The following is a 21148-nucleotide window of genomic DNA, read 5'->3' on the forward strand; positions in this document are numbered from 1 at the left end:
AGTGGGAGCAGGAGTTAAAATGCAGCAGCCCATATGCAGCTCCGTCTGCCCAAAGCCCTCCCCACTTTGATAAGGATGGTACAGGCTCTGCTGAGCTGCAACTCAATAAATATCAGCCAATTCTCTCTCTCCCTAGAGGGGCAGGGAGAGAGATGCCTTCTGCACCATCCAAGGGCTGAGGACAAGTAGCTGAAGTCGTCCTGTTCTTGGAACTACAGCAGAGCCAGGGCAGTGCAGGCACCCCCACAGCTGTTTCATGGGTTCATTCTTTAGCATGAAGTACCCTCAGAACTTCTTCAAAGACTTTCTGGGCAGGCACAGTTAAGCCTTTTATTTTAATTAACCATCTTTCCTTGGTGAGTCCCAGAGTCCCCGGGTCTGACTTTTGATTTTGCAAATGCAAATGGAGAAGGTGCTGCAGTGATACCCATATCTAAGACAGACGCGCTGCCAACCTAAATTCCTTTTTTCCATGCATGTATGTGAGCTGTCCTCAAATTTATGTGCTGAGACATGCACATTTTATATTCCAATAGTGCCTTGCACCCTCCCCGGGCTTTTGTTGCAGCCTCACCAAAAATATACATTCACATGACTCTGGAATAAAACAGGAAAGTCTCGTCTGCCTGGGTAGTTCCCTGGTGAATTTACATTCTTCTTTCCTTAAGAGCTCTATTTTCTGCATTCATTTGGATTATGGTAACCTTTTCTGTTTAAAATTCTTGTCCCTTTCTTGATCCAGGTTACTTTAAATAGAAGAGGAAAGGAAATTAACAGAGGAACCAGCAAAGCTCGCCTCACGTCTCAGAATTGATTCTCTGACCTTTTTTACTATTTGTGTCCCCCCACGAAAATCTGCTTTGCATCTGCACCATCCCAACCTCCTGCAATAGAGGAGGTCCCCGAAGCTTTTTGAGCCCTTTTCAGAGATTCCACCTCTGCAGCCAGACATCGAGCTTCGTTTCTGGTAAGGTTTTCAATCTCTCTCGCCCCTTTGTCTGGGTTTTATACGTCACCCTCTTCCTCTTGGGTGGGCAAAAAGGGGACGGGTGCTGTTGCTGTGCTGACTCCTGACTGGGTCACCCAGCGCTGCTGGGCTGTCGGGCTGGGCTATAAAACCGAGCCAAGGCAGCGCAGCTGCCGCGCACACCGGACTGAGCCCGCAGCCGGCGCAGGACCGTGCGCAGCCTCTGCCGCCTCCTGCCTTGTTGTTTTTCCTGGAATACTGATCCGACCTCGGGAGCAAGATGTGCAAGGGACTCGCTGCACTGCCAGCCACTTGCTTAAAAAGGTACTGTTTATTTCTGAGCATCTGGTAATGGTCTTGTTAGCCCGGAGACACGCTGATGCATTGCGCTTTGTGTCCGAGGCAGGAGGACGGATTTAGCTCTGAATATTTTGCAAGATTAGATACAAATGACTGCTTAGAGGCTTTTGTGGGTTTTTTCAGCTAGAAGCAGAATTGCAGAAAGGTTTTGTACGGAGCTGGGAGAACTCTAAAACCGTCCTTCCCATCATCCCCATGATCAAAACCAGCAGCTTTTAGCATTGCGATATTTTGATATTCCTGTCAGCTGCTTCTGCTGCAGTCTTTGCACCCCTTTTCTCCTTTGGCTCTTCTCTGCTAAATTGTCTTGATTCTTTTGAGGGAGAAGCAAGGCAGACAGGATAACAATTAAGGATTATCCCCTGAAATGCATTTCAAATGCAGCTATGCAGCGTGGCAGCACCAGAGACCCGTGTGCCAGCAGGCAGGGATGCGGTACCAGCTGGTGTGGGATCAGCCTGAGTTCCCTGGGCGATGGTGAGGGGCCAGGTTAGACTGTTCCCCAGTGCACAGCCCTGTGGGGCTGGTGTGGGGCTCATCACCCCCCTGCCGTGTGGTGCCAGTCAGGATGGGCTGAACTGTAGCCCTGCAGGAGCTGGCTGCGCCCCGGTGTGTGGGATCAGCAGAGCAGAGTCTGCACAGCCCCAGATGTGCCCTCGGCAGCATGGCCTGCCCCATAGCCCAGCACGAGGGGGCTCTGGGCTGGCACGAGCCCTGCTGGAGGGGTGTTACTCCCTTTCAGGTGCTCTGGATTTTGGAGATGCCCAGGAGGGAGGCACAATGCTCCCTTCTCATCCAGCCCATCCACACTCGTGCAGGTCTCTGCTGGTGCAGTGCTGCCTTTCTGCCCACCCGTGCCTGCAGCAGCACTCCTGAGGCTGCTTCCCAGCAGATGTGCAGTGGCTTGGGAAAATGCAAGCAGAGACTCAGCTGGCTCCCATCCGGGCATGGGAGCTAAAGATGATAGCTTTATCCCATCATCTGAGGATAAAGCTTCCTGCTCATGGTTGGGTTTAAAAACAGGTGCTGAAAACGTGAGGAAAAAGTGCTGACACTCAATTTGCAGGACCATTTGGTGAGGATAAAAAAATGTTGAAAAATGCAAGGAAAAATAGTTCACATCTTTTAAACACCTCTGTTCAGGATTCCCAGCAAAATCCCTCTCTTCCAGAAAGCTGTGGGACTGGCTGCAAGCAGCAGTGTCTTGCTTCCTCCTGCTGCCACCCTCCTGCAAGCCTGAGCAGTCTCCTTCTCCTGGGCAAGGAGCATGACATCACCAGGCAGCCCAAGCCTGGCAGTCCAGAGTCCCCATGGGTGCCTGGGCAGAGCCTGGGTGTTGGTGTTGGCCACAGGCACCCTGCTCTAAAGCAGCTGTGAGCTCCCTTTGCTCTCCCCGAGTGCTGGAGCTGCTAAGGGAACATTTCTGAGGCAAGCAGCGAGATCAGGTATGGCCAGGACCCCTGACAGGGCGCTGGAGCAGAGAGCAGTGCTGGGGGCTGAGCAGCCACCGGAGCTCAGCCCTGTGGCACAGCCTCTTGCTCTTTTCCAGGCTCACATCTGAGGAGAAGGAGAAGAATTTCCCGCTTTACACTATGGCCGCACCTTGGAGCAGGCCAGGGCTTGTGCCCCTGAGCAAGCAGGCATGGTTTACCCACCCCCCATTCTTAAACTGGAAGGGAACCCAGAGAGGTGCCAAGGCCAGTATCAGCTGCATACCTAGAAGCTGCTGTGAAGAACGGATTGTCCTGAGCTGGAAGGTGGAACAGAATTAAGGATGAATCTTCAGAGGAGCTTGCTGTGGAGCGAGGGAGCAGCTTGCAACCAGTGCGGGCTGGTTGTGGTGGAGCTCTTGGCTCATCGCCTGGCTTCACCCCACAGTCTTGCTCCAAGCCATTGACTCTCTCCCTTCCCTCTGTGTCATGGGCTTGGTGGGATGGCCTGGCACGGCCCTGCTGTTCCTGTGCCAGCTGATGAGGTGGGGAAATGGCAGGGGCTGCAGAAAGGGATTAGTAAGGGTGTAAGAACCACACATTGGCAGCTGGGCAAATCAGCTCGAGGAGAGGTGACACACACAGCATGGTGATGCTTTTGTATCACAATATTTTTACTGTAAACAGTAGGAAAACAGCAGCTTCTTCCCCTTTGCCTCCTGCTTCCAGTCTGATGACCTTCTCAGAAAGATGCTGTTGAACATGAAAAATGACTTCTTTGGCATTGTGTTTGTCTAGAATGAAAAATGTGCATTATGCAATGAGGGGAAAATCAGCACTGGAGTCCCTGTCAGTGACCTGCATTTGTGTCACTGAGTAATGCTGGAGGAGGCTGCAGAGGGAGTGCAAAGCATTGTCTTCATCTCCTCCTTGATTTTTTTTCTTTCAGTGCCAAAGACATGAAGCACCGTCTGGGCTTCTTGCTGCAGAAGTCAGATTCCTGTGACTACAGCTCTTCCCAGGGCAGGAAGGAGAAGTTATCTTCAAGCCAGAGGTAAGAGCAGGTGCTGTCACCTAGTTAATCCCAGGCTGGCTGCAGCATGTTGTTTATTCCTTCACCAAGCTGGACTCCATTAGTGTTTCTGGTGCTGCTTCCCAGTTCTTCCTGAACACCTGTGTTTGGATCTAGTGTGGCAATAGCCCTCAGGTGTTGATAGTCCTGTCAGCTGACCATCAACACCTGAGGACTTCAATTTCCATGAAGAATGCTGAACTAGAGGTCCCTTCTGGCACCACTTCTGTGATTCAATATGCATGAGCACAGGGGAGGGTGTGTACAGTGTCCTGCACAGGGGAATGACTCCATTCCAGACCCAGTGCAACTGGACACATTGCAGAATCAGCATCCCATGCCTCCTTGGGCTGGATTTGTGCAGCGGTCCACACAGCTGCGCAGAGGTGTTGGCACACAAACCAGCCAGCAGCCTGCCAGGGTGTCACTGCTCTCCCCAGTCTGCAAGGACACAGTGCTCTCTCCAAAGAGGCCTCCAAAAGCTAAGGTTTGCTACTGGAACAGATGAGCCCTAGGGTGTTCTAATATGGTAGAGGGAATGAATGTAGGATGTGTTCCCCGTGTGTTTCCAGTTCCCACATTCCTCTTTTCCGCATAGCTACTGTTCCCCTGACAGGTTAAAGGAACCAGTCCTTTGGAGTTCACTGATATGACTTCTAAGAGTGATTCCAGATCTGTGCTCCAGCAAGAGATGCAGCCAGGCACAAAATAAATATGAACTCCACACCAATTTTTTTCCAGGAAAATTCATTTCTAGCCCATGGCTGGTGATGAGGATTGCAAACCAAAATTTCTGTAGGTTAGATCTGGGATCCCTGTAAAACAAGCTGATATTTCATTCTCAGTCTCTTTGTTGTAAGAGTGTATGCTCTTACAACAATCAGGGAAAAAGATTTTTCTAGTGGTGTTGAGAAACAAACCAAATTTGTCCTTTCTGTACTCTCTTTAACTCAGCCCTGTGTTTCTCCCTTTGTCTCTTCTCAGGCTTAGCCAAGAGGAAGTAAGAAAATGGGCAGAGTCTTTGGAAAATTTGATCCATCATGACAGTAAGTGAAGAGGGCTTTTATGCTGCCTGCAGAGCATGTGTGCTCTGAACAGTCCTGGGAGGGGACACAGGACATTATCTGATTGTCTCTTAGGGGCACACAGGAGCTCCTTTGGCCATGCAGACCTCTGGGAAGGGAGGGGAAGGGCTCTCTTTCTCAGATCCAAGGCAAGGGTCAATCCCAATGCATCATGAGTGTGGTTTTGGCCTACTGCTGAGCTGTCTGTTTTGTGAAAGCAACTGGTTTAGCCCTTGTGCAAGAGGAGGGCAAGATTGGGACACACAGTTAGTGGTGGGTTAAACAAGAACCAAAAGGTGGAGATATTATTTGCAGCTGAACCCATGGGAGACTTTGCCTTCCCATCAGCTGCGGGCTACACTCATGTCCTTGAGGTTTCCTTCACATTGTTCCCATGGTCTGAGACTCTGTGGAGCATGCTGGCTGTCTCCTCAAGGCCTCCTGGGAACACACGAGTTGCTTGTGTTCCCCTGGCAGGGACACTGAAGGTCACAGTGGGGGAACAGGCAGCTGGGTCCCCATGGGACCTGTCTCCATTCCAGCCTCCCCACTGCCAGCCCCAGGGCAGCTCCTCATTCAGCTCTGGGAAGGAGAACCCACAATCACTGTTTGCTGGGATTCAGGGGTGCGAATGTTCAGGGACCAACACTCTTGCCTGACCTGGTTTTCCTCTGGACAATCCATAGGAGGACTGGCTGCTTTCCGTGCTTTTCTCAAATCTGAGTACAGCGAGGAAAACATCGAGTTCTGGGTCAGTTGTGAGGAGTACAAAAAAACCAAGTCACCAGCCAAGCTCAGCCCCAAGGCCAGGAAGATCTATGATGAGTTCATCTCAGTGCAGGCCACAAAAGAGGTACGTGCACTGAACATTCCTTGGGCAAAGGCACCACCCTAAATTCTGAACCAGCAGCACAGCCAAGCAGAAGTCAATAGTTTTACAAGAGATGAAGGCTTCTGCTTCTCTGCTAGTTAGCAAGGACATGGTGGGTCTTTTATTGATTTTATATTAAATTTGCCTAGAGAGAAAATGTGTTTAGTTACAACCATATGGCCATTCCATGCACACACTGAAATGGGAGAAGCCCAAGAGAACCATGATTGCCAATGTTTCAGCTGCTCCCATGCAGTTTGAGTTTCCTGGCTAGCTGCATCCCAGAGGGATGTATGTGTCAGTCTCCCCTGACAGCTCATCTGGTAGCAGAGATGCACTGGTGCCCAGCTGCACAGATTCTGCAGAGGCTGCAGGTGTCAAACAGCCATTTTGGACAACTGCTCAGCAAGCACACATGGTAGAGAGACACTTGGATTTTCCCTTTCCTATGCCCCATCTGGGACAGGTTCTACTTACACTGTCCCTTTGGCCCTTTGACAGGTGAACTTGGATTCATGCACACGGGAGAAGACGAGCCACAACATGCTGGAGCCTACACTGTCCTGCTTTGATGAGGCTCAGAGAAAAATCTTCACCCTCATGGAGAAGGATTCTTACCGTCGCTTCCTCAAGTCCCCTTACTACCTGGACTTGGTCAGCCCACCTGCTGCTGGCTGTGGGCCTGAAAACTGCAAAAGAAACCACACTCACAGCTTAGACTGCAACTCCAACATCATCTCTCAGTGTGCCTGAACCTGCAGCAAGGCAGGGGAGGGCCGGGCTCTTGCAGAATATGTGGCAGCAAAAGCACTCATTGGCATGAAGCAACAGAGCTGTCTCCAGTAGCTGTCTAATGTTCCAGTTGTATCCCATGTCATGCAGCAGCCAGCATTTGTAACCCAATCCAGGCTCAGTGTGTGTAGCAAACCCTCCTCTGATGGGTCGGTGTAGGAGCGCTGGGGTCTGGCAGGAGCTGGGGCAGTGGCTGTGTGTGCTGAGCCCTGTGAGCCCAGCAGGGTGCTGGGCAGCCCCAGTGAGCCCTGGCTCTGCCCACGGAGGGACCAGACTGGCGAGGTCACTGTGTGACACACAGCGAGGTGCAGGGCAGAGGGGAAGCCGAAGGACGTGCTGGGGACTGTGATCTCCCCTTTCTAATCTGCAGAGGTTTAGGTGAAAAGGGCTGGCTCTGGTTCTTAGCTGTTCATAACTCCCAAATGTCCAGGCTGTCAGGGGTGTTTGCTGAGAGCTCAGGCTGTGCTGCATTGCAGTATCAGGCACAGGAAGAGCTCCTACTCTTTCTTGAAGGGAGACCAAAACTCTTTGGACAGACTCCCTCAATCATCACAGCCACAGTCGCAGGGAAGCTCAGCCTCCCTCGACCATCACGGGAAGCTCTTCCCTCTGGCTGCTGCTCCCTCTGTAGCACCCTGTTTATGCTGGCCAAGGATCTTCCCTAGGGCTGTGCAGAGCTGTCACTTTGGGGGAGGCTCATTATTTCCTGTATTATTAATTGCAACCTTCATGCTCCCAGGTTAAATAGTCCAGCAGAACAGAAACATGTTCCTTCTCTCCCAGACAGGTTTATATTCCTGACTCTGGGAGTGCCATTTCAGGTTTGCCTGTCCTGGCTTGTAAGAAGCAGTTTGTGAGGGAATAGGACCACCATATCTGAGGAAGAAAGGCCCTGCTTGGGAGTACTTGAAAATGTTGGAGTTTTTTAAGGTGTTATTTATGTATTTCAGTAGTAGCATGGCTCACTTTTCCTGAAGATGGTAGGAGGAATGTGTCTATCTCATTACTGCTCCAGGGCTTTGCCAGAAGGCAGCTGACTTTTAATTGCTGTGGTGAGATAGGGCCTTTGCTGCAGGCTTTGGCACTGACCTGCAGTGGGAAGCACAGGAGGCAGCTGCAGGATTGCTGCCGTGAGCTGCAGCACAGGTGTCTCACTGTCCCCCAGCCTTGGTCTCTCCTTGTTAGGTATTGCTGCTCTGGCTGCTGTGTACCCTGCGCTCTGCATCCCAGTCCAGCCAGCAGCTCTCACACCGGGGTTTTGGCATGGCAGGAGGGGGCTGTGGCTCTCCAGGCCCATAGAGAAACTTCTTTTTTTAACATGTGCTTTATTTTGTATTTATTCAATGTACCAACACCTATCACCCTGCATGCTCAGCTAAGAGATGGAGAGGCTTGCTAAAGCACTGAACATAGCCAAGCATGTGGCTATGGTTTTTTTTCCCCTGGTACCTCTTGGTAACTATTGCAAAAACTGTATCAATATTTAAATAATGATGAATGCAATCTAAATAAAATGTTTGTGTTAGTCCCTTCTAAAATGCTATGATGTGAACAAAAGAAAATGCATGGAGATCCAATTCATTGGACAAGGTCGCTCTTAAAAGTTTTGTTACAAGTGGCTTCACTCAGAGATTGTTTTAAGTCACAGAAAGATGAAGCAGCAGATGAAGCAACAACAATTATATCCTTCAGACAGCTTCAGCACCAGGAGCCTGGGGGCTAAGGGGTTTTTATGGGTCTGTGCCTTGCCTGGCCATCAGCTCAGCATGGGGATTAGCCATCCTCACCAAGGCTCTGGGGTGAGTGGGAGCCCCCCCTTGACAGCTTTGGAGTGGGGAAGAGCAAGGAGCCCTTCCCTGATGCAGATGCATTGCAACCCTGAGCAGACAGAACACATTTTGTCCCAAAGCTGAGCCTGTTCCTGGGCCATGCCCTGTGGGTGCAGAGAGCAGGCCTGACTCTTGCTCAGCCCCAGCCCCTGGGGCACCCCAGCTGCTGCTGCTGGAGCCTGAGCTGACCCTGGGAGCCAAAGCCTGAGGCAGCACAGGACCAGGGGTGCCTGTGCTGCACCGGCCTTGGGGTGTTTCTTCTGGATCAGCTCCCTGGGGTGATTCCCTTTCCAGTTCACGGAGAAACCACCGCAACATTGCAGCAGAAGCTCCCAGAGACTTTTGGTCTTGCCAGGGCTTTTGGGTGTAACTTTTGGGAGTGCTCTGTAGTGGGTAAGAAAGTGCTGCACCTTCAGAACAAAGAGACAAAATGAACAGTCTATTGAGACAGTAGCAGAAATACATGTTTATGTGTGGATTACTGAGTGGTACATGAATATGGGTGAACACAACTCCTCAGTGCACGCCAGCTCCTCACATCTTCCCCACATGACTATCCCATGGAGAACTCCAGACTGAAAACCTGCAGCTCGTGGGTGGGAGGAGCTGATGCGCCCTCCTGCCTTTGCTCCAGCCCTTGGCCAGAGCATGCAGCACCCTCCAGGGAGCGACCAAGGCCTGAGGGGAGCCTGGATGAGCTCTGGGACACTTTCAGCCACTGGGCTTTGGCAGTGCCCAAGTCTGGGGCTGGGCAGCCCTGGTGGTGCCCAGCCTCAGCACACAGGGCAAGGGCTGCGTGGTTCTCCCTGTGACTGACGAGATGCGAGGCTCCAGGTTGCTGAAGTCACCATAAAACACACATCGAACCATCCTCTGGTGTCCCTCTGGGGTATGCAGCTGCAGGGAGCCAGTTTCCACATGTGCCTGTGGCAGGGAGTGGGTGCCAGGGTGGCATGGAGGCAGTGCCTGGTGCCCCATGCCCCTGGCTGCAGCGTGGGGCTGCCTTGCCCCACGGCAGAGATAGGGGTCCCTGGAGGGGCACGAGACCTGCCTCCTGCACCAGCCCAGGTGCCAGGATGGCACACAGAGGCCACGGGCACAGGGTGATCCTGAAGGATGCACCTTTGTGTTCTCTCAGCTGGATGGCCAAGGTTCCCCTCAAGAGGGTCTAGAACAATGCAAAACCCACACACACTCCTCTCTGTAATGGACCCCAAGCACCACATCTTTTTGGTGTGGAAACTCTGCTTTTTGGCTCTCTGACTCTCAGGGGGTCAAGATACCCATGTTACAAGTATATATGTGTGTGTACGTGTATATATGAATACAGGAATACAGATGTACATGTTGTGTTTATATACTGCTATATATGCCAAATTTCACAAGAGCTAGAGTGATAAAATACATGAAGTATCTCCTACCTGAAATATGATGGTTGGCATCAGCCCAATAGCAAATACCTCTGGGCTGATGGAAAGCTGGGCCATGGGGCTGGTACAGGTGTTGTCACCTTTCTGGGCAAGCCTGCTGGGGTAATTAGCCAAATGGCCCTTCTACACAAACACAACTTCCCTAGAGCTCCAAAACGCTTCAGTGGCCACATTTTCTGGCCACCCAGTAGATCACGGGCAGCCCCCAAAGTAGACTTCCAACATTTTAACCGAAATTGAGCCAGGGAGGGGTTGCTAACAGAGCTGTGGCATTTCTCCTGAATCCAGCCTGTGCCTTTCTTTTCAGCACATACATACCCAGACACCTTCTCCCTGCCCCATGTGTCATTGCTGCAGCAGTGACGTCCCAGGATTTGATGGTGCATAGCAAGAGCCTCCAGCAGCATCCCCACTTTATGGCAGTGGTGGTGGTGGCATTTAACTGTGAAACATGTGAGGGAATCTGGAAATAGCTGCCAAAGGATTAAGCAGAAATGAAAGATCCAGGTCTTCCTGCAGGGAAGTCTGTTCTGTTTTGCTTTTCTGAGTCATGCTGTAAATGAGGAGCTTGAACATGCTGAACCCACTTGAACTGACACCAGTTCATGGAGACTTTGGGAGGGTGCAGGGAGCATGTGCAGGCAGAGGTGGGGGGAGCACCCTGCAGCAGAGGGGCTGCCAAGCCCCCCGTCCCGCACCTAGCCCTGCTTCTGCCTCCCCCTTGTTGCCCACCTGAACGATGGACACTGCTGGAGGGTTCCTGTGCCCTTTTGATGGGGCCCTCCTGCTGCTCATGGGCTCCCTTGGGCTCTCTAGGTCACCCAAGCCACCCTCTGCATTCACCCCAGGGGAATGCCTGTAAGCATCGACCCTGCTGCTCCAGCACCGACTTTCCCAGGCCTTTTGCTCCAGAGCTTAAAAAAAGAGTCACATTTGGGACTGCCTCCATCCTTCCCCTGCCTCCCCACTCCTGCCTGGAAAACACAGCCCATTTCCTGCTGCTTGGGATGTATTTTTCTTCATTGCCATAGTGACAACGTGTAAATATTTGAGACTGGCGGGGTTTTGATCAGATTTTGAAACTCTTGAAGAGGCTGGCAGATCCATTGTTTATGTTACTGCATTTTGCATAGAGTCCCATGACTTGCAGTGAGGCAGAGCAGCCCCAAAAGCCCGTGGGCAGCAGGGCCACGGATGTTTTGCTGGCACCTGTCAGGCTGCTGGTTGAAGCAGCTCTTTGCAAGCCATGACCCTGTGGATGATGCATCAGGAAACTAACTCAGGGACGAACCATCTGGGCCCTGTGGAGCAGGGGTTTGTCACATTTCCCTCAAGGCTGAAATGAGACCCTGTGGGCTGCTTTTCATGTGTGCCCTTGCCCCATCCTCAGGTATGATTTATTCTCTTAGCAGAGGCCTGGCTTTGAATCATTAGAAAGTAGCTAGTCCTTTTTAGAGACAGCCTATGGAAACACATGGCCTGGGTAGATAGGAGGAGACAGCAGAGAGAGATGCAGGCTACACAAACTCAGCATGGTCTACATTCTGTTCTAGAAGCCAGGGGATTCTTTTTCATGTTTCCAATGATGGGTTTGCGTTTGGTTTGGATTTTTCGAATTGAAACTAAACAGCTGGAATTTCAGATTTCTTTTTCCCCAGCATGTCTTCCCTTCCTCCTGTGTGATGCTGGGTTTGTGCAGGAGCATTGCTTCAGCACGCTTACCGCAGAGAGAAGCAACTGAAACAAGAGAGCCCCGTGGCAGCCCCCAGAGCTGCATCCCAGCACACCACGAGGGCTGTGCACTGGCATGTGGCGCAGGATGTGCCCTGGCAGCTCAGGGTGCTGTGCAAAGGTTGGAGTGAGCTGGAGTTCTGGGTTGCTAAGCAGTCCCAGTGTTTTGGACCAACGGGTCTCATTTTATCCTCTTGTTTTTGTACTTAGAGGGAAGCAAACAGGCTGACTCCGAGTGGAGCTGCTGGGGAAGAGGTGCCACAGGCTCGCTCTGCTCACCCCTGGTGCCAGCCAGGCATACCCTGCAGCACCTGCTTCTGCCGTACAGCGGTCCCTGCCCTCCTTGTCACAGTGCCATCCTTGCTGTACGTGTCAGGGTCACTGGTGTCCCTGTCGTGCCCCCGTCCCTGGCCGGCTGTCACTGTGCCTGTGTCACAGCCGACTGGCTGCTTTCGGAAGGAAGGTGATGCAAATCAGGCAGTGCATGTGTCTCACATCACCTTGGCCAGGGAGGGAAGCACCTGCAGAGTACCTGTGCAGTCTCAGCAGCAGCCGGGGAAGGTGGGAGAAGGGAGCGAGCCTGGGCCAAACCGGCAATATGGGCAACACTGTGAGAAAAATTGTCATATTCTAAGGAGCCCTAAGAAGGCAAAATCAGCACCTCAGAGCCTCCAGCTAATGCCAAGCTCCGCAGCACCAGGGATGTGTCAGCTGGCCACATGGCTCCTGGTCACTGCAGAGCTGGGGCTGCTCCCTCAGCCTGCTGGGTCCCAACTCCAGGGAGATTCTGCAAATTGGTATTTTGTGGGAGAGGAAAGAGATAGTAAGAGAGGAAACACCAGGACATCAGACAGTCCAAAGCATGGGGGGAGGAGCTTAGCAACACCTCTGAGTGCTCTAGGTGGTATCGAGAAAGCAAAGCAGCTGCAGGAGAAGGGGCAGGTGTTTAGACAGAAGCAGCAGGGATGCCTTGCACAGCCCTGCTGCATTGCTACTTGATTAACTCATGATAAAACTCCGACCGCACAAATCTGGGCAGGGAGTCTTTTTCCATCAGGGCAAAGATCCTCTTCTGGGCCATGTCAAAGCTGGTTGGTGATGGCTCCACCAGGTTCTTCATGGTCACAGCCTTGGTGAAGTGGTCGATGTTCACCTGTCATGAGAGTGTCAGAGGGATGGGAGCCTGCCTTTGGAAGGCTGAGGGATGGTCTCCCCTCACTGCTCTGTCCCACCAACAATCACGCAAAGGCTGAGGGGAGGGACTGAAGCAGATTCATTTCTCTGGTAGAACTATTGGTGGCAAAGCTGTCAGGATGAGCTCAGTCCTGCTGCAAAGCTAACTTGGGGAGGAAGATTACTGTACATTGTCATCCCTTATGACTGATGTCACGCCTCCATGGGGAGGGTGGGGACAGGCATGTGTTGGGGTGCCCATGGATGGAGACAGCCCAGCAGAGGCTGAGCATGCAAACAGGGGCTCCAGGGTTGTGAAGGATGGGAGTGCAGCACGTGGGGATGGGGCTGCCCCTTGACAAGGATACAGCCCTCTGACCCCTCAGCCACGGCATGAGGTGCTCTGCAGCCATCGCTGTCCTTTGGGATGGAGCCAACAGGGCTGCAGCCTCATCTATCCCAGCACCATCTCCTGCCCCATGGCCACTGACCTCTTTGGGTGCCTCAGTCTGGATGAACTCCTCATAGATCTTTTTGGCCTTCTCTGCCATCTTCACAGGGGACTTGGTTTTCTTGTAGTCCTCGCAGGCCACCCAGAACTCGGCGTTCTCCTCGCTGAACTCGGAGCGCAGGAAGCTGCGGAAGCTGGCGAGCCCATCTGGGGGCAAGGGGGAGGTGAGCCCTCGCTTCAGCACTGGCAGTGCCAGGGGGACAAAGCCCTCCCTGAGCGCCCCAGGGGACGTGGAACGAGGGGAGGGGACCAACTGCAGGGAGATGTGAACTTACAGGGGTTTTGCAGGAGCTTCTCCAAGGAATCACGCCACTGCAGAGCCTCCTCTGGAGAGGGCCTGACGAGAGTAAAGAAAGCCCAGATGGTCCATGGTTACCCCATAGCCCCGTCTGGGCTCCAGGTTTTTTAATAATTCCTTTAAAAACAGGGAGGGACGGAGTAACAAGTTGCAGAGACTTTCAGAGCGGAGGCAGTGGTCTGGGGATGGAATGGGGATGCTGCTGCATCACAGCCCAGGGAGGGTGACAGCCGAGTGCAGGGAGGGTGAGGGTGGGGAAGGCGAATTCCCCCGTGCTTGGGCAGAGCTGCGGCTGAGGGCAGAGCGAGTCCCTTCTGCAGCCACAGGGCTCCTCCTCGCCCACACACGGGAGGGCAGCACAGGGGCCCTGCGGGCGGCTGGGAAGCATCCCTGTGTTTTCCTGCTGGGCTGGGGCAAAATGCTCCCCGCTGGCCGCAGGGGCCTGGTCACTGCGCCCCGAGCTGCTGGGGCCGGCTCAGAGCCCTCGGCTCCCGCAGCCCACCCCGTTCCCACGCCCTGCTGCTGGGGCCGGGTCACTGGCGCCCTTCCCACTGGAAACCTCCAGCGCTTTCCATCTGCACAGTTTTTCCTCTTTTTTTTTTCTTTAATATATTTTTCAATGTGATATTTGCAGTAAGACTGAATGGGTTTGGGGGGGTTTTGTTGTTGGTTTGGGTTTTTTGTTGTTGTTGTTTTTGTTGTTTGTGGCTTTTTGTTGTTTTATTTAAGCCCCGAGGAGTTTCACCAAACTGCCCTGGGCTCCCAGCTCCTTCCCTGCACCCCTGCCAGCATTGGCTGGGGGGCAGGGGAAGCCCCCCTGCTCGGCACTGAGTGCTGGGCTGGCTGTGGACCTTCACTCCTTGAAGGCAGTGCTGCACTCTCTTGTGTTGCTGCTGCAGGGGCCACACATGGGGGTTGAATCCCCTCGGCTGAGCAGAGCATCCCTGGGAGCAGGGAGGGAGAGTGGGCAGGACAGCATGTCCTGAACCTGGGCGCCCAGGAGCATCAGTGGTGGGTCTGGGGGAAGTACAGGGGCTGGTGCCCAGCCATGTCACACTGCCCAGGTGGCTCCAGCAGGGAGAGGAGAGTGGCAGGGGGGGGGGGGGCGCTCAACCAGCCCTTACTCGTCACCAAACCATCACCATGACAGCGGTTCTTATCCATCACGCTCTGGACCTTGAACTGTGTTTGCACTTCTGTCAAGGATCAAAGCTATCCCTCCCCATGTCCCTGTCAGATGACTTCTCACCCCAGTGAGGAGGAGAATCACTGCAGCAACCTAACACAAACCAGATTTCCTGGAAACCACTAAATCCACTTTCCCATTATCTGAATGTCCCTGGGATGATATTAACTGCGAGTGAGATGCTGACAGGTGAGTGATGCCAGGGCTGCACAGTGATGCAGTGTAGGAGAAAACAGCTCCTCCAGAGAGCGGGGAGTGGGGAGTGGAGATGTTCTCTGGCTTTCTGCAGGGATGGCTAATGGAGATGAACATGTCTCTGTCACAGAGGCATCTGGGGCATGGCAGTGATGGAGTGAGAACCACAAAATCCACCAGGCTCTGCCAGCCCTCCTTGGCACGGGCAGCTCTCGCTGGGCAGTGCTGTGTCAGGCGGGCACCGTGCTGGCAAACATCCCCTGTGTATTACCCACTGCACCCTGGATTTGCAGGCAAAATAATTAATGTTTCATGTGCTTTAAATAATGTTGATAAGCCAGTATTATACACCAGCTTGGTGCTGGGGAGCAACGGTCAAGCCAAAGGCCATAGGGTGAGGAGGTCCCATCACCATGAAGCTGCCCTGAGCCAGCCATGCCATGAGGCTGTGCTCCCACCTCAGGGACACACTGCCACCCCAAAGCCAGATGGCTGCAATGGCTGGCACCTCTGGGTTGAGGCAGGTGACTCAGAGAACTCCAAGTGCCATATGCCTCTGGGAAAACTTTTATCGAATAACATGAAATCTCACCAAAAGTAAATTGAGTTTCCATGGGAAATCTAGTTTCCATGGAGCTGTATTACCTGACACGTCTCATGCTGCCCTGACACAACTTCCTGAGGCTGCACCTAGCAGGCAGGTCACGAGGAGCGTGCCACAAGCTGCCTGCCATGTAGAGGCTGCTGTGCCAGTCCACAGCAGGGCTCAGCTCCTGGGCATCCCAAAAGGGCTTGTATGCACCCCAGTGGCTGGGCACACACACTGCTGCAGCCCAGCCCAGTGCAGTACTCACTTCTGGGCCTTGGGTGGCTTCTCTGGCTTCTCGGGGTAGGGGATGATGAAGTCAATGGTTGAGTCAGGCTTCTGGAGCAGTGTGCCCAGCTTCGTCTTGATCTCCTTGGCCCTGCAGCAGGGGAGGGGCAGAGACAGGTCAGGCAGAGGAACAGGGCAGTGGGACACTCACAGTCCCTGCCCTGCACCCACTCTGTAATTAATTCCAGATAAACAAATGGACCTTAATGCTGTAAAGGCTGTGCCTGTCTGCGGCATTTCTAAGCAGGCACTGCACATTAGCGGCAGCTCTTGATCTTGATCTCCTGCTCTGTCCCCATCTGTGGCCAGGATAATTGTATCAGCAGGGCTGTCAGGCTGCTCTGGGGCTGAATTAGGGGTGTGTGTGCAGCACTCAGTCTCTACAGAGATGAGCTTGGAGAGGGGCTGGTGAGGAGGCGAAGGAGCTGCCTTTGGAGAAGAGGCCGTGCTGGGGGGTACCTGCCCCATGGTGCCACCCCTCGCTGTGCCACCAGCACACACTGCTGACAGCGCTCTGAGCCCTTATATAGATACACAGCATGTCTGTCAGTAATATATAAACCTTATAGCTGCCATAGGAAGGGTCCTGTAAACAGGCACCTCCTGGGCGCTGCCTTCTCTGGGCAGAGAGGGAAAAAATATTTCAGGAGCTGAAGACTGCCAAAGGCTGACTGCCACTTCCCATTGCACCAAGGCCATGCTCCAGACCTGCATTTGGAGGGTGCAGAGAAAACAGGGGGTCCTGGGGCTTGGCAGTAGGCCCAGCTGTCTCCCAAAATGTTCTCTTTCATGCAGTACAAGTAGTAATTAGGTCCTGAGCATCTAAAACTGTTAAGGAGGCTCCCCCCACCCCACTGCAGTTCAGGGGTGGCAGCAAGAGCAGGCTGAGCTTTTGCAGGGAACACTCAGGTGTGCTGTGTGAGGCTGAAGAAATAAAGGAGTGAGAAGAGACACCCCTCACCACCCCCAGTCCCCATCTTTGCAGGGCAGGGCTTTTCCCTGGCACAGCAACATCTGGAGGCTTCCAGGTTATCTTGCTGGCACAGGAGGTGAAGGAGAGGGGACAGACTGCTCCTCACAGGCTGACTGGGCTGAGCTTTCAGCATGGCTGGCAAAGCTGGACTGCAGCTCCCTGCAGGGCTCCCTGCAATTTTCCTCTATGTTGTTTATTTTCACAAGCCCTCTGTGGATGATCGTTCCATTGCTATGTCTGCTATTTCATTTCAATTCCTTTGATTTTTTTTTCCCTCCTTGTAAAACTCTCTCTCTGTGTTTTGGTTTCCACCCACCAGTCCCCACGGGTGACATTTGGAGACCTGGAGCAGGGGGGTCTGCTCTGCTCCCTGCCAGCTGTCCCCCATTTCTGCTGCAGAAACCTGCCTCTGAGCAGCCCCCCTTGCTGGAGGTGGGCAGCAGCACCAGGCAGAGAGAGCAGCCCAGCCTGGGGCAGCGCACACCCAGAGACACAGCTGCTGTCATGGACAGCGTCAGCAGCTACAGGGACACTTTCCATTGCCAGTGCTTCTGAGAAAACCTGAACCTTGGAGAGCTCAAGACCTCAGGAAAAGGGTGACAAGGTCACCATGCTCCCACACAGAGCGTCTGGGATGCTGCCCTTCATCCTGCTGTAAGTAAATAAGTCAAATGCAGACAAGTGCTCTGAGCCAGAGCTGGCTCTTGATGTCCTGAGGCCAGCTCTCCAGCAAGCCTCAGCTGCCCCTTGGCACCCTGCTGGCCAGTGCTGCTATACTGGGACCACCTGGCATGGCCCTGACCCATGGGGATGGCACAGATGTAGGGATGGGGAGCAGGTGAAGCGGGCAGCCCCCTTAACACCAAAGCAGTGGGTGGGTGCAGAGGGAGCCACAGGAAAGCTGAGGGGACAGGCTGGCCTCTCCCTTGTTTCTCCTTTCCCAGGCATCTGCACCTGTGGGACAGGCTAGCCTCTCCCTTGACTCTCCTTTCCCAGGCATCTGCACCTGTGGCCACAGGCTCCTGCAGGAAGGGGACACATGGGCTCAGGGAGCATCTCTCAGGAGGGGCTGAGCAGAAATGCTGGGTGCCACCTTGTCCCTCTCCCTGTGCTCGAGAGGGATGAGACAGGATGTTGCCACGACCAAGGCCCTGCCAGTGCCAGGTGCAGCCTCTCCCTTGACTCTCCTTTCCCAGGCATCTGCACCTGTGGCCACAGGCTCCTGCAGGAAGGGGACACATGGGCTCAGGGAGCATCTCTCAGGAGGGGCTGAGCAGAAATGCTGGGTGCCACCTTGTCCCTCTCCCTGTGCTCGAGAGGGATGAGACAGGATGTTGCCACGACCAAGGCCCTGCCAGTGCCAGGTGCTGTGCAGCAGGGACAGTCCCTTCCAAGCAGCTGGACTACGTGTCCCATCGCGGGCGGTTCGTCCGGCAGGAGCAGGGCCGGGGCTGCCCACCTCGGAAGCAAGGACAGCGGATACCAGGAGTTCCTGAGCAGGCAGAGGGATAACACAAGCTGTGCTGGGAGCAGGGGCATCGAGAGTCAAACTTAGCCCATGATGGCCCAAGGAGCTGGGAAGACAGGAGCAGGACTCTGCTGCTGTTGGAGCAGCACCTGGGGAGCCCAGCCCTGGTGCGGATGAGGCCAACACCTACACGAGGTGTGGATGCAGCTGATGCTGGCTTCACACAACAAGTGCTCAGACCTGGCTCAAAACCTTGCTCTCTGATTCCCATCCCCTGACAGTGACTCATGGCCAAGAGTGGCAGGCTCAAGAGGCACTGAGGCCCCCAGCAGTCCCTTCCTGCTCCATCCCGTGGTGTTGCCAAGGGACCCCCAGCAGCTGCCCAATCCGCTGGAGCCCTGCAGGTGTGGGGACAGCAGCAGGAGCCTTCCCCCTGCACCAGAGCAATTCCCTGGCAGTGGGGCCTTCATGGCATCTGTAGAGACAGCAGAGACAAGGAAGGTTGTCAAAAGGAAGCAAGGAAGTACAGGAGTGAGCTGAAAGCCTGGAGGCTGAGGGGGGAAGGGCTATTTAAAGACACCATTCTGGCGTCCTCCAGCAGATGGATTACAAGCTATCAAGCAAGGCTTCAAGGAAGGCTAAACAGCAGGGGGAAAGGCAGCTGTAAACAAAAAAAGGCATCTTTTAAAGAAAAAAACCCTGGCCAAGTGAGAAAAAGCAAGAGGACTGTAAATGGTGGAAGGTCAACTGTGAGAACATATGGGAGCAAGCCAAGAAAAAGTCTGAGAAATAGCTTCCAAGAAGCATTAATAGAAAATATGGGCTCTGTCAAACATATCAAGGACAAGAAGGGCTGCTGGGGAGGGCCAGGAGAGACTCCAGCTTTAAAAGCAAAACAAAAATAGAAGCTCAAAGGAGTTTAAAGCCATAGCTGAAAGCTAAAGGTGATGCTGTGCCTGAGGGCAGGGAGGTGCCAGGGGAAATGCCCCTTCACCTGCAAAAGCCTCCCGAGGGGATTTGAGGAGCCATAGAGCTGCAAGAGTGATGCTGTACGGGCATGTCAGTGGCAGCTGTGTCAGACCCGTGGTGGACACATGGACAAATATGGTCTATTGGAGAGGAGTCAAGGCTCTTCTGGTCATAGGAAGAAATTCCTTTCAACCTATCATCCCTCTCTGAAGAGGCCAGAAAACACAGAAAACAGCTGTGGGGGGAGCTGAGGGAGCAGCTCCTTGGGTCGGCCGGGCACCTTGGACGGGCAGCTGCAGGGGAAGGTCAGTCCAGGGATGGCAGTGTGGGACAGGGAGCACACACCTGTGGGGAGGGGCTCAGCAGGCTCTGGGAAGGGGTCAGTGGCGAGCAGCAGATATCAGAGCTTGGGAACGAGCTGGGAGCTCTGCAGGAGGGTCTGTGACACAGCAGTGAAGCAGCTGGAAAGCCTCGTAGAGCAATACAACATGGTGCACAGGGGACAAATGCAGTCCTGACTCTGCGTGTCAAAGTGTGAATGCAACCTTCAAGAGTGAGGATCTGAGGGTATAGCAGATGAAAACATCAGCATAGCAGGACTGGGAGAAGATCTTTATTAAGAAAATTTACTGTTAAAAAGTGTCAGAAGAGTGGCAACAAGGGTGATAGCAGAGCAGAAACATGTGGATCACCCACATGAAACTGGAAGAGTGCTCTTGGCTGCCCACGGCACAGGAGACTGCAGGGGAGCAGGCAAGGTCAGCATGCATTCAGGAGCATCACAGAAAGACAAGTTTCCAACAACAAAACCATCACAGGCTTGCGCTCCTGTTTGTGCCTCTGGTGCGAATTTGCCTTTTGGGCAAGCAGCATCAGCCCCCAGTGGCACAATTTCAGCTGGAACTTCTCCGGAGCTCCCCTCAGGGCTGTGAATTTCCCACTGTCAGTCTCATCCAAAAACCAGTGCTAAGGCATTTGCAGGTGTGGGAACCCTCACTGAGGGATTCACTTGAGTCTATTCCTAAGTTTCCCCCTTAGGTGAAGCATTGAGTGCCCTGCTGCTGCAGCGAGACCTCAGGTGCTTGCACCTCTGCTTCTCACTGGACCCCCTCCAAAGCCCGTGGGAGCAGAGGAGAGACAGGTTCCAATCAGCATGGAAATGGCCAGAGGCTGGAGCCCCCCTGAGCTCCCAAGGGGTTGAGAGGAGCCTATGCCACCATCAGGGGCAGGTTTTGGGGCGAGAGCCAGGGTGGACAGGGATGAAGATGAGGATGGGTGCCACAAGGGGGGCAGAGCTGGTGCTCTGTACAGGGCTGAGCCTTGTGAGAGGGGCCAGGTCTGGCTATTCCATGTGTGAGTGCCACGCAGGCAATTAAAAGAGGATTGTGAGGCACTTTGGAGAGACAGGGCTGTTTCCACCTCAGAAAGGCAAAACCTCTGTCCTGATTTTTTCCTCCTCTCCTCCCCATGTTTTGTGGAAATTGGTAAGATCTGAGGATGAAGCGCTCCTGCCCAGAACGGTGGAGGGCTGGGTTTGGAGCAGCCCAAGCTCACCCAGCAGAATGACTCCCGGGGCAGAGTGGGGAGCTCGGGACCAAATCAGCACTCATCCCTCCAAGGAACCTCAGCCACTCGCAGCACCCACTGAGCCACCCCCAGCCAGCTTCCCCTCCCTGCCCGCTCAGAGCTGGATCATGCCAGTCCCCACGGGCGATGCCCATCACGGGATGTGCTGCAGGAAGGGCCCCTGTGCCCCCAGGCGCCCCGGCAGAGCCCTGCGGGGAGGCAGCCCCTGGCATCCCGCACATCCCGGCCGCTCTCACCTCTCCAGGCACGTGTGGGGCAGCGCTGCTAACCCTTTGCACATCTTGGCAGGCTGTAGTTCCCTCGGCCGTGAGAAGGGTGTGAGTGATGGCCAAAGCGGGCAGCAGAGGCTCCGTCTGCAGCCCGGCTGC

The 21148-nt window shown here is 53.9% G+C and overlaps 2 protein-coding genes across 4 annotated transcripts; one reads left to right on the plus strand and one right to left on the minus strand.

Moving 5' to 3' along the window:
- Nucleotides 1–632: 632 nt before the first annotated feature.
- Nucleotides 633–8094, plus strand: RGS4 (regulator of G protein signaling 4). 3 transcript variants are annotated; one of them, XM_005426669.1, is made up of 5 exons: nucleotides 633–967; nucleotides 3707–3811; nucleotides 4814–4875; nucleotides 5580–5746; nucleotides 6266–8094. In XM_005426669.1, the coding sequence occupies exons 2-5, from the start codon at nucleotides 3717–3719 to the stop codon at nucleotides 6515–6517; spliced, it is 576 nt and encodes a 191-aa protein (XP_005426726.1). In that variant the 5' UTR covers nucleotides 633–967; nucleotides 3707–3716; the 3' UTR covers nucleotides 6518–8094. The 3 variants fall into 3 exon arrangements, with proteins under 3 accessions (XP_005426726.1, XP_030917505.1, XP_030917504.1); XM_031061644.1 differs by lacking the exon at nucleotides 633–967 and adding an exon at nucleotides 1093–1291; XM_031061645.1 differs by lacking the exons at nucleotides 633–967; nucleotides 5580–5746 and adding an exon at nucleotides 1064–1291 and having other exon boundaries at nucleotides 6266–6336.
- A 731-nt stretch (nucleotides 8095–8825) lies between these two features.
- RGS5 (regulator of G protein signaling 5) lies at nucleotides 8826–21148 on the minus strand. Its single transcript, XM_005426673.2, has 5 exons — nucleotides 21017–21148; nucleotides 15764–15874; nucleotides 13506–13567; nucleotides 13211–13377; nucleotides 8826–12699 (listed from the first exon to the last, which is right to left on the minus strand). Exons 1-5 carry the CDS (start codon nucleotides 21058–21060, stop codon nucleotides 12538–12540), a joined length of 546 nt encoding a protein of 181 aa, XP_005426730.1. The 5' UTR covers nucleotides 21061–21148; the 3' UTR covers nucleotides 8826–12537.

This window comes from Geospiza fortis, unplaced genomic scaffold, assembly GCF_000277835.1.
Source record: "Geospiza fortis unplaced genomic scaffold, GeoFor_1.0 scaffold5, whole genome shotgun sequence".
NCBI classification, from domain to species: Eukaryota; Metazoa; Chordata; class Aves; order Passeriformes; family Thraupidae; genus Geospiza; species Geospiza fortis.

Coding starts and splice junctions, on each gene's coding strand:
- RGS4 (XM_031061644.1), top strand. CDS start 1,248: ATGTGCAAGGGACTCGCTGCACTGCCAGCCACTTGCTTAAAAAG. Junction 4,876..5,579: donor AAATTTGATCCATCATGACA/GTAAGTGAAGAG, acceptor GACAATCCATAG/GAGGACTGGCTGCTTTCCGT. Junction 5,747..6,265: donor CAGTGCAGGCCACAAAAGAG/GTACGTGCACTG, acceptor GCCCTTTGACAG/GTGAACTTGGATTCATGCAC.
- RGS5 (XM_005426673.2), bottom strand. CDS start 21,060: ATGTGCAAAGGGTTAGCAGCGCTGCCCCACACGTGCCTGGAGAG. Junction 15,875..21,016: donor CCCCACACGTGCCTGGAGAG/GTGAGAGCGGCC, acceptor CCCCTGCTGCAG/GGCCAAGGAGATCAAGACGA. Junction 12,700..13,210: donor AGACTGAGGCACCCAAAGAG/GTCAGTGGCCAT, acceptor CTCTCATGACAG/GTGAACATCGACCACTTCAC.